Source organism: Pleurodeles waltl, chromosome 10 (genome assembly GCF_031143425.1).
Source record: "Pleurodeles waltl isolate 20211129_DDA chromosome 10, aPleWal1.hap1.20221129, whole genome shotgun sequence".
Classification (NCBI taxonomy): Eukaryota; Metazoa; Chordata; class Amphibia; order Caudata; family Salamandridae; genus Pleurodeles; species Pleurodeles waltl.
Genome location: NC_090449.1, coordinates 638,053,295 through 638,067,978, shown reverse-complemented (window position 1 = coordinate 638,067,978; position 14,684 = coordinate 638,053,295). Strand labels below are relative to the sequence as shown.

Sequence of the window (14,684 nt, the reverse complement as noted above, 5' to 3'; positions counted from 1 at the left end):
TGCCAAATCTGGGGCAGATCCATTCAGTGGTGGGGGCTGTAGCTGTGTCTAAAGTTCATATGGAAAATTAAAAGGGGGAACATGTTTTGTTTCGTCAAATGGGAAAAAAGCTATTAACAACACAAAAAAAGGCACTTCTTATGGAAACATGATGCTAACATTAACTACCCCGTGGCGACCACCACAGGGTATTAGAGATTATATTTAAAGTTTGGCACGGTTTGATGAATCTTCACAAAACTTTCCATATAAAAAAAAGTTAATTCTCCTCAGCTCCTTCTTGAAACGTTTTGGGGTGAATAGTTAAATGAGATCCATTAAAAAGGCAGACATTCGAAAACATTGATTTCCTATGTTAAATCTAATTCAGAAAAAAGGGGAGGCCCCTAAACACGTTTTCTCCCTTGCAATTTCCATGGAGAAACTTGAACATTGATACAGAGAAAACAGCTGAACCGAATTACATGAAATTGGACAGAAAACTATATTATTCCTAGCAGAAAGCTTGCTTTTTGTGATTTGGTGTATAACTCTTCAGGTGTTTTAGAGATATTAAGGTTTAAAAAATAGTGATATCTGTTGCCACAGGATTCTTGCTGGATTTTTATAGGGCAAAAAAATACAAAGAAAGTACTATGATTGGCTGGTCCCATGGTACACCCACCAGGCCGAGGGATGTTATTGGCTGGTGCAACAAAGCAAATGTCACATCTCCCATTACAGGACTCGGGGACTTTGCCCCTGATTCCTGAAAAATACAATAAAAAAGGATATAACGTGGAAGTGTAGGGGTACCCTGCCCTCCAAGCCCTTGTGTGAGGGTCCATCCCAGGGTACATATTTAAAAAAAAAAAAAAAATTGGTACTGCACAGTCCCATATCAGCTGCATCCCCTCACCCCCTTTATGGTCCTGTGTGGCTCCCGCTGAAATGAAAAAAAAACAGTAAGCAAAAATGTGAGTTTGGGGTCTTTGGCGGTTCACCAGCAACAGGAAATTGGGTCCAGGGCCTGCAGCCAAACCCACGCAGAGAGCAGCTGAAGTGCATGCATTCTAAAAGTTGGCCACAGACGTAATAAGTTGTTACTTTAAGTTAAAAAACATAGGATATCACTGAATGAAACAGTTTTAAAGGATGCAATCAAGTTACGGTAGTAAAATTTTAACTTACATGCAAAAAAACCTTAGAAATACATTGAAAAAGCAAAGGTTAAAGTGAAGTTATATGTAGGTCTTGAAATAGTAGAACAACCTGCCATTTTAAAAGAATAAAACACTGAAATTCACCACTTATGCATAATTGATCAAATAATAACTTGCACTGCTAAGATGCACTTCTTATGACCTCACATATTACATCAATGAAGACATCGGAAAACAAGGGCAATATTAGTTACACAAATAAAACTGGTGAATTTCAACAAACAAGACTTACATACAAATCCACTTTAACATTTGTTTTTCAGTGACTATGTATAGAAATTAATAAACCAGTGGCAGTCGCCAATGGGGAGTTATAGTTAGAACCATATTTCCATCCATAGGAAATTGATTATTTTTGGTTTGCTAATAGCGTTGGTGCCATTTGGCAAATCTTCAAAAAACTTTCAACAAAAAAAAAATGTCACCCACCTCAGCTCCTACTACTGGAAAGTTTTGGGGTGATCCACCTAGCAGGGGCTGAGAAAAAGGGTGGTCCCAAAACAAGTTCTCCCCATGGCATTTCTCCCTGGGAAAATTAGACACATCCAAACCGCTTTATGGTGATTTTATGTTGTTTTATATATGCAATACAGTGTGATATTTATAGGCAGGTGTTTGTGCAATGATTTTAAGTAATCATGGAATGAAGGTTACTACTAGCACTACCACTACTACCACATTGAAAACAGCTGAATGGAATTCCGCCAACTTTGGCAGAGAGCTAGATCTTGGTCTAGAAAGTGTGCATTTTTTGATTTGCTGTAAATCTGTTCAGTAGTTTTTTGAGAAATTAAAGTTTAAAATGCATGTCTATATCATTCGACATAGGATCCATGGATCCATCTAAGGATAAGATCTGACTGACTGCCTCCACATTAACAAAGACTCAGTCCCTTCTCCAACGAAAAAGGATTAAAAAACAGATATACAATTACAATAAGGGGCAGGGTAGGTACTCCCTAGGCCTGCAGAAAGTGGTCCCAGTGCCAAAAACATTTTCTTTAACCTTACTGGAGCCATAGTGCCAATAAGAAAAAGAAGGCTGGCTCCCACTCTTTTTAATTTTAACCACCTACTGGGTGGGCCAAGGCCTGGGGGTGCTGAGCAAACATTCTAAAAGGAGAGGCGGGCATGTGGCATTGGGACTTTACCCAAAAGACCACAACATTGGGCTTGTTGTTGATGGCCAGGTTAGGCACCGGGACACTTATCAAAAAATATATAAACCAAAAAAACAATTAGTGGCATGAGCAGGGGGACCTCTCCTGGTGCCTATAAAATATTTTTACGGTATCTTAGCTCTACAGAGGATCACAGCCTCCCTCCCCAAGCCATTTTTATGCTCCAAGAAACCATCCTCCTGGACCAATTTCTTTTTTTATGGGGAACAGGTGTGTGGCCCCTCACCAAGCTGTTTTTAGGCCCCGGGGCTCTCATGACGTTGTATGACATCACTGAAAAAATCACTGCACTACCTGAATTGACTTCATTGATATCAACAATGCATGGTGGAGGCACAAGTTATAGTTACTTTAGGGCACACTATAGTTAGTTGAGATAACCACAGCTAGTGAGTTTCAGTGTTTTTGTTAGTTTAAAACGTTAAGTTTTAACTGACATTTTCACCAAACTACAATGTCAATTTAACCTTTGTTTTTTCAGTGAATGTATTTATTCGTAGGAAAGAGTGAGTCACCTGAGACAAAAACGAATTAACTTATCAACACAAAGTCAATTCTTGGTATCATTTTCAATTCTAAAGTAAATTTTACTCACTTCTCATAAATGGACATGTCGCCAATAGTTTTGTATCACACAAAACCAAATATTTTGAGACACATGAATGTACCTGTTGGTATGTATATTATCTATGTGTACAACTGGAACTAGAGGAGAAAAGATACATGGAAGTTGGAATTCACAAGGACAGGCCGAAGGTAATCCCTTGGATATTGAACCACAAAATGATGTTGTTCTCCTCTGTGGGAAATCACACCTTTTGGTATTGGAGCTTTTCTTAACCCCAAATCAATACAAACCGATCTTCACTGGAAACAGAAAGTAGCAATTCTTTGCCCAGTTCTCCCTATTCTTAAAACTATTCTCAAATACCATGATTAGAGCCTTTAACTGAAGATCAAACAGTGACATAAAACCAATATAATGATTAAAAATACAAAGAACATTAATGATGGTAAGTATGTATCTGTCATGGCTGCCTTTACATACATTTCCCTCACTGATTCATGTTTTGCATGAAGAACCAGACATTCCATCAAGGTACTAAAATTCAAAACCACAAACTTCGTTAAGTAAAAAAACGTTTACGTCAGTGACTCAAATTAACCCTGGATCGGTGCAAACGTTAAAGCATTAGGAATGAACCACATGTCTTGCAGTGGTTGTCCCTGCTCACCAGCAAAGGAGTCAATTCATAAAAAATAGCGCATAGCACATTTATACAAAGAGGTATGCTTCTATGCACAGGTAAATGCAAGACCTTTGGAAATCCACAGATATTCCCGAGAGTGTGCCTAGAAGGCTGCTCGAATCACAGGTCTGCAAGAAATACAGTGTGACATTTCTATCTCCCCAGTGTAGTATCATACACAGGGTATAGCTGTGCATCGGGGAAAGTAAGCCTGATTTGCAAATGGATATGGTGTTTTTCTTTTCTTCACTATAGAAAGTTCCTTTCCTAAACCACCACCACGTTTGAGATTGTTCCAACCCTCTTCCACTCCAGCCTTTTACTCCAACCATTTCAATGATAGGAAATTGCAGAGGATGCGTTTGTGAACGTCTGCAAACTTATGAGTTTGTGGCCATTCACGGATCTTCAAGGTAAACCAGGCCTTGATCGCCCACTCCCCACCCTTTGTGTGGGGACTTACTACTGTGTAATTGCACACGGTCGTGGAACAGAATTACACAGTAGTAAAACCCTTCATGCTTGACAGGTATCCTTTTGTGGATAGTCATCAGACGCAAAAGGATCATTTTTAGCCATAAACTCCGGTATACAGCCGAAAATTGATTCGCTAATCGGGCCCAACGGATATAATAGCAACCCATTGTCAATTCAATGACGGGAAACGGCTGCCATGTGTTGCTTTTGAAAACCGAGCTAGTGCTAAGGACAAAATGGACAGAGCTGCAAAGGTCCCAAGTTTTTCCACTTCAGCTCGAGGCTTTAACAGAATCATTCTCTGAACCTCGCAAACCTGAAACTGTCATTCATCCCATGAAAAGCAAATCCAGATCCTACGAGAGATGTGCAAAGCATTACTGTTTAGAGTCGCTTCGGATTCGCGCTGCTCCTCTGCTCTGAAAGGAAGTCCATTTCGGGATTATTTGCTGTGATTAAGGCAAACACAGTATATCGCGTAAGTATGCTAGCTAAAACCCCAAATACCGTGGGATTTGGACTTCATCTTATACTTTCCATGCAGAAATGACAGTAAGAACTCAACAAACAAATGTCTTATCTCGTGGTGTCTTCTAACCAGATTGGATTTGGGGTAGTGACTTAGCTTTAGGGGAATCTGCTCAAACAGCATTTGAACTCTGGGTATAAGATCACTGGAAATGGTCTGTTTTCATCAAATACTTGCATTTCTTTATGCTGAAAAGGCACACATTTACACTTAGAAATGAAATACTTCCTTAGCACACACGTGAAGAGTATGACCCTTTCCATAGGATTTATTTCCCTTAATAAAGTTTGATTGGTTTATATTACCAGATTCGTTGACAGGTTGACTTCCCAATGGGGACAATATTTTACAATAATTTGAATACACACAGACATGGATCCGTTATTCAATTTACATGAGAGGCTCTGGGTTCCCAACTGCATCTGAACGCTGCACATCCTGTAGATTTAACATGGTATTAATTATCACAAAAAGACAAGCTACAGTTCTCAAAATGTCCCGTGTGGCACGTTTGCATACATTGCGGTGCTCATGAAGTCAATGATACACTTTTTATACTATTTTTCAACCGTATGACATAGTTTGATGGAGTAATTTATATGATGGTATAATAAAGTAGGATATGTGGTGTGTTTTTTTATCGAAAACCGTAGTGTTCTTTGATGTGGCTTTTTATTTTGCACACTGCGTACATTCATTGCTTCAGGCCTTAAAGGGTTTGATTAGGAATATACAGCAGCAGTCACACTGAGCAATTTTGGTTCCTTCAAGGCACAAAAAATACATATTTCAGACTTACATGGGCTGTGAAGTCAGGTTACCTAGTTACGTGGCTGGGTTGCTGGTGACTCTTACAACTGTCTCCAATAGGCATTTACTAGGAATAATACACATCATACACAAAAGCATCGTTAGGCATGGATATTGTACCCTAGTCAATATCTATGAAGCAAAGTTCACAAGTGAGTTTGGGAGAAGTGAGGGCAACAGGACAATACGTGAATCAAGGGGTTAGAAGTGGTGGGGCTTGAGTCTCGATCTGACCTGCATGGTTTATGGTATAGGATCATATAATTATAACATGCGTTATGTAGTGCTACTTGAGAAGTGTTTTGCCATATGTAGTATCTGCAAATACAGGTGTTACTATTACACAGTTCAACAGTACTCAGTTTTCAACCCTGAAATAGGGTAAGGCGGAGTTGATCTTCTCGGCATTTCAACTTGCAACAAGCCGGTCACACCAAATTCCATCACTGTCTGAGTAACTGATTGAGCCATTCACCCGCTCCTGTGTGGAATATTACATTATGGTGTGCTATAATTGTATAGTATTTTAAGTTAGCCAATGAAATGGCTTCACATAAGCTGCTCCATCTTTCAAAAAGTAGTTGCTCTAAATATTCACCTTGATCGTGAATGTTGTATTACACTGCTGAACCACATTTCCATTAACAAATTCTCACTGTCGTGAATAAAAATTACCATCAAATTACTACACACTATCCGTCACACTTAATAAGAGGATTACCATCATTAGTTACATGCTTTTGTCAAATGGCATATAAGCAAACCAAAAAGCACCTTTCAAATGGAACCCGACCACTAACCATAACTACCCAGTCTATTGCCAAATGCGTGATAAATATTATGTGTATGAAACACAACAAAAGTATACAAAGATGGATCAGTAAGAGGCTATTAGAGATGGAAATATAGACCCTCTCTTCTTCGCCTCCGTCCATAGTCCATGCAGTGGAAGGTGGAACTGAGTCAAATATATGCTCTCTCGAGCTCAAAAAATCAAGGTTTAGCACCTGATTAAAACAGAAATAGAAATTTCCAAATCTCACAAATTTTGAGAAGGACATTTGTAATGGTGCCAGTACATGGTTTCTTCACTATGTTATTAGTAAACACACGCTGTGACTACAATTTTGCTCACTGTGTGCTGGGCCTTTACACCACGGTTGAACTGATTAGCAGCAGGTAATAAATCCCATCTATTAATTTCGGTTTCAGGGGAGACTCAAGTCAGACTGTACCCACAATGTCGTACTCTTTTACAGAAGGTATTGAAAGAGAAAGCAATGTTAAAATAAGATTGAACGCAAATAATGACTGTCCTGTCCTAATCTGCCCATCTCTACCGGTGCTGCAAAGACACAGGGCTTTAATGACAAAACTATGTGCAAGGTTAGTCTAATTTACACATGGAAATGGAATTTTTTTTACAAATGCAAAACCACTTTTGCAATTCACAAACGCATGCTTTGCCTTCGTTATAAGATTGATTCACATGAAAGTTTCTGTATGAGCACATCTCCACCTGTGTTTAAGGCAGTATTGCCCTAAAGGTTTGTGTGTATTCACAAACCAAGTTCCGACCCCTTTCAATCTTGGAAATGTATGGCGATTTACTCAAGTTGTGGCCAGCAACAGTAAGTCAGTTTCCAGAATTTGAATGGGTTGAAAATAACCCCCAAAATGGGGAGGTTCCAGTTTTCTCAGCAGCAAAATTTATTTTCCAGTGTAAAATAACGACGTGTGTTTATTTTCAGCTGAGAAATAAGGAATCCCCAAAATTTGTCCATGGTTACACTTGGAAATCTGTAACTGGAGCAAATTTCCAGGCTTTACTTGAAAAAACATTTGCGAATTCCAAGAATATGAAAATCTGCACTTGTGTGAGATAGTAGAGTTGTGGGTGTAAATGTTTGTCTGTTTTTCGGAATAAGGCCTATCGCCTTTACCTATTCTTCTATCTTGAAAAATGTGCATTTGTCCTTCTGTTTCCACTCTTTACGGTCAGTTACCCAACCAATTAAGTAGTTGCTAAAGTCATGTATTGTCTGCTCAGCTGACCTCATTAATTACATTATTTATGTTTCTATATGCAATGGACAATGGTATATTTATAATCACTGTAGTTTCTTGACACTCTTTTGATCATGATGTAAATGAAACTCAGGAGTCAACTGCCTATTGCTAAATAGGATATGTGTTATATTGTCTTTACATTGAATTATTTCAGTGCATTACACTGGGTTTTCCTATATCCAAAGCAATGGGAAAGGTGGCAGAAAGTAGTGGCTACTGCATAGCATTTTTATTCTCTAATTGACAGCTACAGGGAGGTGTGGACTCATACCTCACGCTGGCAGAGACATACTCCCACTATTGTCTCCAACCAGGGAAACCTCCTGGGTTTCCTCCTAGTTGGCCACAACTGCCTGGCCAGATGGAAGGATCCTCCACGACTCCCTTGGCTTGAGGATGGGGGAAAACAGGGTCCTTGGCTATACTGAAGATGACAGGATTGCTTACATGCCACAACCCTACAGTGCCAAGCATTAAACTCAGAAATACCAGAAGGCGAGAAGAAACAGGGCTTTGTTCAGTGATGTCAACCATAGCCCGCCTCCGAATCAGGCACTTCAAAGTGCAGGGGCTTTATAAAGAGGACACCTTGTACCACATCTCAAATCAGCTCAAATGTGACCCAGATTTTACACTGTAGTTGCTTATTTTGTCTTTGTTAGTGATTTTGTAATACAACCACAACATACTTAGTCATATGTTTGGGATCATTTCTGGAGCTAAGGGTACGTTTGTAGGATCGAGTCCTCTAACACACAAATTTAAAAGTGACACTTAAGAATTATTAGAAAACCTGCTGATTTTTATTACGTGTGAAACTTCTTTGAACAGTTCAAAGAACAAACTTGGGTACAAAAGCACATGAATCTGTCCACATTTATCACCACATCATGTTTTCACTTGATAATCTGGCCTCAGACCTCTTTTCTTATTTTCTTATGCCATTAGTATCATTTATGTTATTCTTTAATTTGGCTCTTGGTTTTATCTCTTCGCATAGGTTACACAAATACGTATCCCTTGCTTCAGTTTGTGCTCCTATAACATGTTCTATATTAAATTCCCTGTCATATCTGTTGGCAAATTCTTACCAAATGTCTAGTTTCACTACTTTTCCTTAGGCACTTTGCTGCCTCCTTCTCAACTTTGAGCTACTACAAATCTGACTAAATACAGAATGATTTTGCCCTTATACTTAACCTCCATCTCCTTTAATACTTCCTATACTAGGGTTTGGTCTGTTTTCAACTACTCAATTTGCTTCTTCGTCCACATATCCCATGCATGTGGAGCTGTACCTCGTCCTCCATCCACACTTTAATGCAAAGATGTGAACCCTCTGCCACTGGTGGATGAGGACCCCTCACCATGCAGCACTTGTAGACTTCGAACGCCCTAAAAAATTAAATTGTCTTGCCACATTAGCATACTATATACACCTTTATATTATTGTCCAACCTCGTCCCCATTTGCTGCTATGCACAATAAAACATTTCCTTCATCGCCATCCCACCACCCTATCCACACAATTTTGAACTGAATCAATGTCAATAATTAAATGTGAACGATGCGATTTAGCTGCAATATTAAACCTGCTGATATTGAAATTCAAAATATGTTTATCTCCTATTACAGTAAACCATAGTATGTATGTTGGAACAATTGACAGCATATTGAAGAAACATATTTCATTTCAGGGAACGGATATAGAGACAACAAATTCTGGTTTATGAAGCGGATATAGGACTGCTCTTGGGAACATGAAAAGGAGAGTCCATCTCTCTGTTTCTATGGTGAGATACAGAGCGTCAGCATCATTTTGACCTTCCAGATTCTCTTCTAAGAATGTCCACAGATAACGGCACAAAACAAACTGTTTCTTTACTGTACTTTAAATGATCAGATGTGTACTTTCTTCATGTTCATACTCTGCATAGGTGATTTCAGAAGTGTATCACTAATATATATCTGAGATGATCAAGTGAAGATGTTTCATCAAAGGGGAATCAATAGTCATTTGAAACGTCTACTGGACTTTAGTGTTCAATGAGAGTTAAGTCTTCAGTGTCGTCAATGAGCTTTTTCTATTTGTACTTCCCATAAATGAGTTCTTGATATTTCTGTGGACAGTCATTCAATGTTTTGTGAAATCTGTTTTAGTCTAATTTGTAGTTGTAGGCTTTCTTTGCACTAGCAAAATTAATGGAATTCTGTGCATTATGCAGACAAGAACTGTCTCTCAATTTTTGAAAGCATGAAACTGATGTATACAGAAAAATTATTGTGGAAGACATTTTCTCCTAGAACCATTCCCTTGCTGGTATTTCATAAGACTCTTGATAGAGAGGTATACACTCAACTTCAATTTTCATGCAAGACATTGACAATTGAGATCAAAATTGTGATTGGACCACAAAGCTGTCACAGTGAAGGATGCCAGAGAGGAGCCTTCACTCTCTTTTATGGCATAAGTAGCTGTTCCTAAAACTATACCTGTCAAGGTGGGAATCCTTTAGCTTGCCTCTTAGCCAAGCTTACAGTATGGGTTTACTCAACCATTTCATAGTTTCAAGGATGGAATCATATGTCACAGGGAGTACCAATTACCTTTTTTAACCTCTCTGAGCATAAGGGTATTCTACCCATTGGGTTTTTGAGTTGAACATTCTCACTAGAGGTGAATCAGATGACTTTGGTAAGAGATCCATCTTTCTTCAGTTGCAATGTTCCAGAAGTGGGGATCACCTTTCTCAGCTAGCTCTAATAACATGTGACGTAGATAGTCAAAGTCAATCACAAATTATAAAGTGAACGCAACACATCCTGCCATTTTATTTTCCATAGTTTTTTGTCAGTATTGATTGTAAAGTGAGAATTTGCACACAAGATAAATCAGCACGCTTCCTGTGATTCTTATAATACAACTGAATAATTGTATTTCATTGAAAGATGATCCTAACTAACTCTTGTATGCCATAACACTCCGTGCAGAAAATGAGCTGAAGGGCGCTAGTGCATCAATTTTAAAATAGCATTTCGATGACAGCATGACTTTGCCTTAACTGTAATGGTAGTCAGGGTCCCTGTCAAAAATGCAGCGGCGCCTCGGAAAATTCTGAACTCGGAAGCCTTCACTAAAATGCGATAGTGCTTTTTCTTGCTTGTCCATTAAAAATTCATCACATCTCTCCTGTCTACATGAGCCAAGAGTTTTCCATTCCGATTGTGTCCTGCACATTGTCCTGTCTTTCTTTTCGTGACTAATACAACTGGGACAAAATTGGGTGCAGACTTTTTCTATTTTTAGATGAAACAGACACATTTCTAAAAAATCATTAGTATAGGGCAGATTTTCACACATCTTCCTCTCTTATCCGCTACGAATGGGTAGACCTTTCCCATTAGTGCAGTTACCAAGAAGGGTGCATGTTATGTCAGTTAAAGGGTAACCAAGCACGGTATGCTCTCAAATTAGCTTAACATAAAACAGATAGGTGGGCAGAAAATAACTAATATTTTCTTCAAAGCATGCAAGTTGTGGAGTTGATCATAATGTACTTTCAAATACTGTATAAAAAGTAGCAGTTTTGGTTTGAGGATGCTTTCGTGGCCAGGTATTTCGAGTGTCGAGCATAAGGACACCTATGGGGTGATGCACTGAAAATCCCTTAGGCGTTTTCTCCAGCTGCCTCTTGGCGACCCACCTTGGACCACTACTGCCACACACACCCCTCCTCACTCAGCTACAACTTGTCGAATCGCTGACTAAAAAAAACACTCTGCATTGCATAACACTAGGATGAATGGCGATTCTCCCTGGAGACTCCTTATAACATAAGTCATTTTTAGAACAGCAAAGGTATTTAGAGAATATGGAGGGGCAACAGGAATCCTCCAATGAAAAGCCTGCTCCTTCACCCCGGAGGCACCTCTACACTCCCATGGGGAGCACGGCAGCGGAGGTGCATCCGCGTACCAAACACTGCTGGCTGTGGTATAGGCGGATTTACACCTTGCTGATTTGTGGCAGGACGTAAGTGGCACTCGAAGACATGTCGCCAGTACCTCACGTTGTAGTGTTTCCGTGCATACCGGGTATTCATCATAAATAACATGCTGCTCGCCGCCTCAGCTGCGAAAGTTGCCACTTCCACGGACCATGAAATCGGGGCACCGGCAACGTAAGTCTGACAGGAATCCGGCGGCGGAGCGGAAGCGCCGAGACTTAAACCTGTGTGCGCACGGCCCCTGTGAGAAGCGCGTGAACACTGAAACCACGCTCACTTTTCACACGTTTATCAGGTGTCAAACCAAAGGATACATGAATTAGTCTATTTACGTCCACAAACCACAAAGTTATTCGAAGATCCCCTCTCCCCGCCTAGTAACTTTCCAAAAAGACTCAGCATATTGTTTAGTACGGGTTTGCGCGTCACACAGCGCAACGGAAGAAAACAACACGGTTATGCTGTCTGTCTAAATTACGCATTCTAAGAGGCAAGCTGTTGAACTAGCAACACCAAAAACGCAGAGCACAGCTGGCCAGCCGCTCTTAATTCCAGCAGCTGTGCTGCAGATCAGATGAGGAACGAGGGGCTTGCAACACTCTCAAAGACTCAATAAAATGGGGGGGAAACAACACAACAGGTTTACCTGCTCTTGCTGGTGAGCTGTTTTTGCCGGAGGGCTTGGTTCTTTAGCTGTGGTCATGTTCACCCCTCGTGCCCACCGTAGTTCCAAACAGCAATAAAGAGAGTGTGCGCTCAGAAGAAGGGGAAAAAAATAAACACAGAGCAACCTCTTCTCCGCCAAGAGAATCGATAACTAGTTCGTTCCAAAATTGTGGGTGAAAATGCCTCTTCTTTCAAAAATCCAAAGATGGTCTATGAAAACGCAAGCCGGCGCAGAAGGAAGGATGCTGGGCTTCTCAATTAGCAACAGTCTCTGCAATCGTCACTGTAACAATGATAACTGCTTGGCAACCGGCTCTCGGCAGCTTACCATAGAGACAACCAAGTGATGTGGTCCCCCTCACTCTCCCACCCCTCTGCCCCCTCCTCCCCCTCCCACCCCTGTCGGCTACACTGAGCATGCTCCAGAAAGCAGCTCAGCTTCAGCAGCTGAAAGCATTGCTAGTTCAAGTGCACATAACCCTTTCCCTGTTTGGAGCACCCTCATGGAAAACGGTCGGATAAAGTTTTATTTGCTACTTGCCTGCTTCATTTGCCAGTCCTTTATTCATGAATGTCATTCTCTTTGTGGCTGGTCACTTTGTGTTTCTTTCTAGGTGTGTACACATACGTACACGCGTGGGCGTAGGAACTGTGGGGGAAGTGGGGGATTTATCCCCCCTGATTTTGGAAGTGAGGGGGCGCGGGGACAAGGGGTGGGGAGGATGACACAGGGGACAAATGATCCTGAAGTCCTGAGAGACGATGCAGTCCCTGTTTAAACTTCATTCGTTTTTCAGTGCAATAAAAGCAACAGAACTGACAACGAATGAATTTTAAATCGGGCTGCTGACTTCTCTCCGAATCCAAGCTGGCAAAGCCCAGACTGCTGCAGCTTCCAAGACACACAGGTTTATCTGATTTGTGTGCTCAGAGGTTTATCTGATCTGTGTGCTCAGAGGTATATCTGATCTGTGTGCTCTAGTACTTCACAGGTCATTGGAAGGCTTTTTACATGTAGAAGAGGCTTTGTTTTTTTTTTAAATTGCTTATTTTGCCCCCTGCAGTATCACACTCTTTTCAGCCTACTTGCAAGGTATCATTTAAAGATTTGGTGGGGCAGATAAACAGGGATAACTGGCTCCATTAGCATATCTCTCCCCGTTCACAATTATACTGCTGAAGTACCTTGTCACACACTAATCTTCTACAAAGGAGTGGGTATCAAGTTTCTTTTAAAATACAAATGAGCAAGACATTACATTCTATTATTATATTGGTATTTCTATAGCGCTTTTCTATTTCTTGTGAGTCCCAAGCAGCTGTAACATAAATATTAGACAGAATATAAACGTTAATGTCTTTTTAGGGTTGAGCGCAAAGCGTTCTGTCCCTGGTGTAATCTCTCTATGGGCTTTTAACCTCACCTATGAGTTTGTTTGGTTCGTGGACTTGCCTTTTACAATTCACTTAATTTCATTAGTGGAAGGTATGTATATGTCATGCTTTCCCGGTGTTTAGCCCTGCTTGAGCGCACTGGCCAACTACTGAAAACATACGAGGATTCATGTTTTCCGCACGGTTTCTGGACTACTTTTTCTCTTTCTTTCGCAGGCAGTGCGATCTCACTGGGCAGTAGTAGAGAGTGTTGCATGACATCCACCTTGATACAAGGCTAATTGCACTTTTGCCGATACGTTTCACTACAAGCGAACTTCTTTTTTCTTTTGTGTGTCTTCGTCACGTTTCATGGTGGCCGTGGACTTGCTTATGTAAAACTGTTTTACTTTTCAGTTTATGTGGCAAGAAAAGTCTGGTTAGGAGTTTAAAATGTGAATAGCTCTAACTTGAGCAAACGCGAGACCTGTTGCATTGCAAATGCTTGTTTTATTTTCTTAGCACCTTTAAACCATTCATAACATGAGACAATATTTCATCAGAATCTTTACTAAAAAAGAACGATATATTTTGTCATCGGGTTCTATAACTGATTTTATTTAATCACCCAGCCCTTCATGTTTATCCACTATTTTCCTTCAAAGTAATTGTTGCGTTTAAGAGTGTTATGAGTGCTATAGGCCCTGTTGCACAGTTAAGTGCATGTCGCATTTTACTTCTACGGAAGATGCTTTGAGGGGGTTTGGGTGAACTCATGGACCTTTTAACTGCATGAAACACTGGGTTTGCCCCGCTGAAGTTTGGTACCCTTCATCTCATAACAAAATAGTCCAAACATCGGTCACTAGGCACTCACACTCTTCCATCCATACATTAGAATCAGTCAAGAGCAACCTATCTCTCATCCCTTTTCACCTCAAATGCATGCATAAGAGCAGCAAAACCACACGGTAGGAGCACAACTCTGATCACCACATACAACATATATGCAACATTGTGGAGTTAAACCTGAACTAATGAGATGAAACATTTGCCCTTACAGTATTAGGATTGTAAAAATGGTAATATAATGATGTAATACCATCACAAAAAGTGTC

General features: G+C 40.3%; 1 protein-coding gene across 3 annotated transcripts in view; it reads right to left on the bottom strand.

Moving 5' to 3' along the window:
• The window catches only part of DPP6 (dipeptidyl peptidase like 6), a 1,951,083-nt gene that overhangs the window by 1,261,294 nt on the left and 675,105 nt on the right, over positions 1-14,684 (bottom strand). Inside the window, exon 1 of one of the 3 annotated variants that reach the window (XM_069211131.1) lies at positions 12,173-12,678. The exons of the other annotated variants lie outside the window; for them this stretch is intronic. Within the exon in view, the coding sequence (XP_069067232.1) occupies positions 12,173-12,229 (57 nt within the window). The 5' untranslated portion in view covers positions 12,230-12,678. Of the gene's footprint in view, positions 1-12,172; positions 12,679-14,684 lie in introns of those variants that run through there. 3 annotated transcript variants of the gene reach the window in all.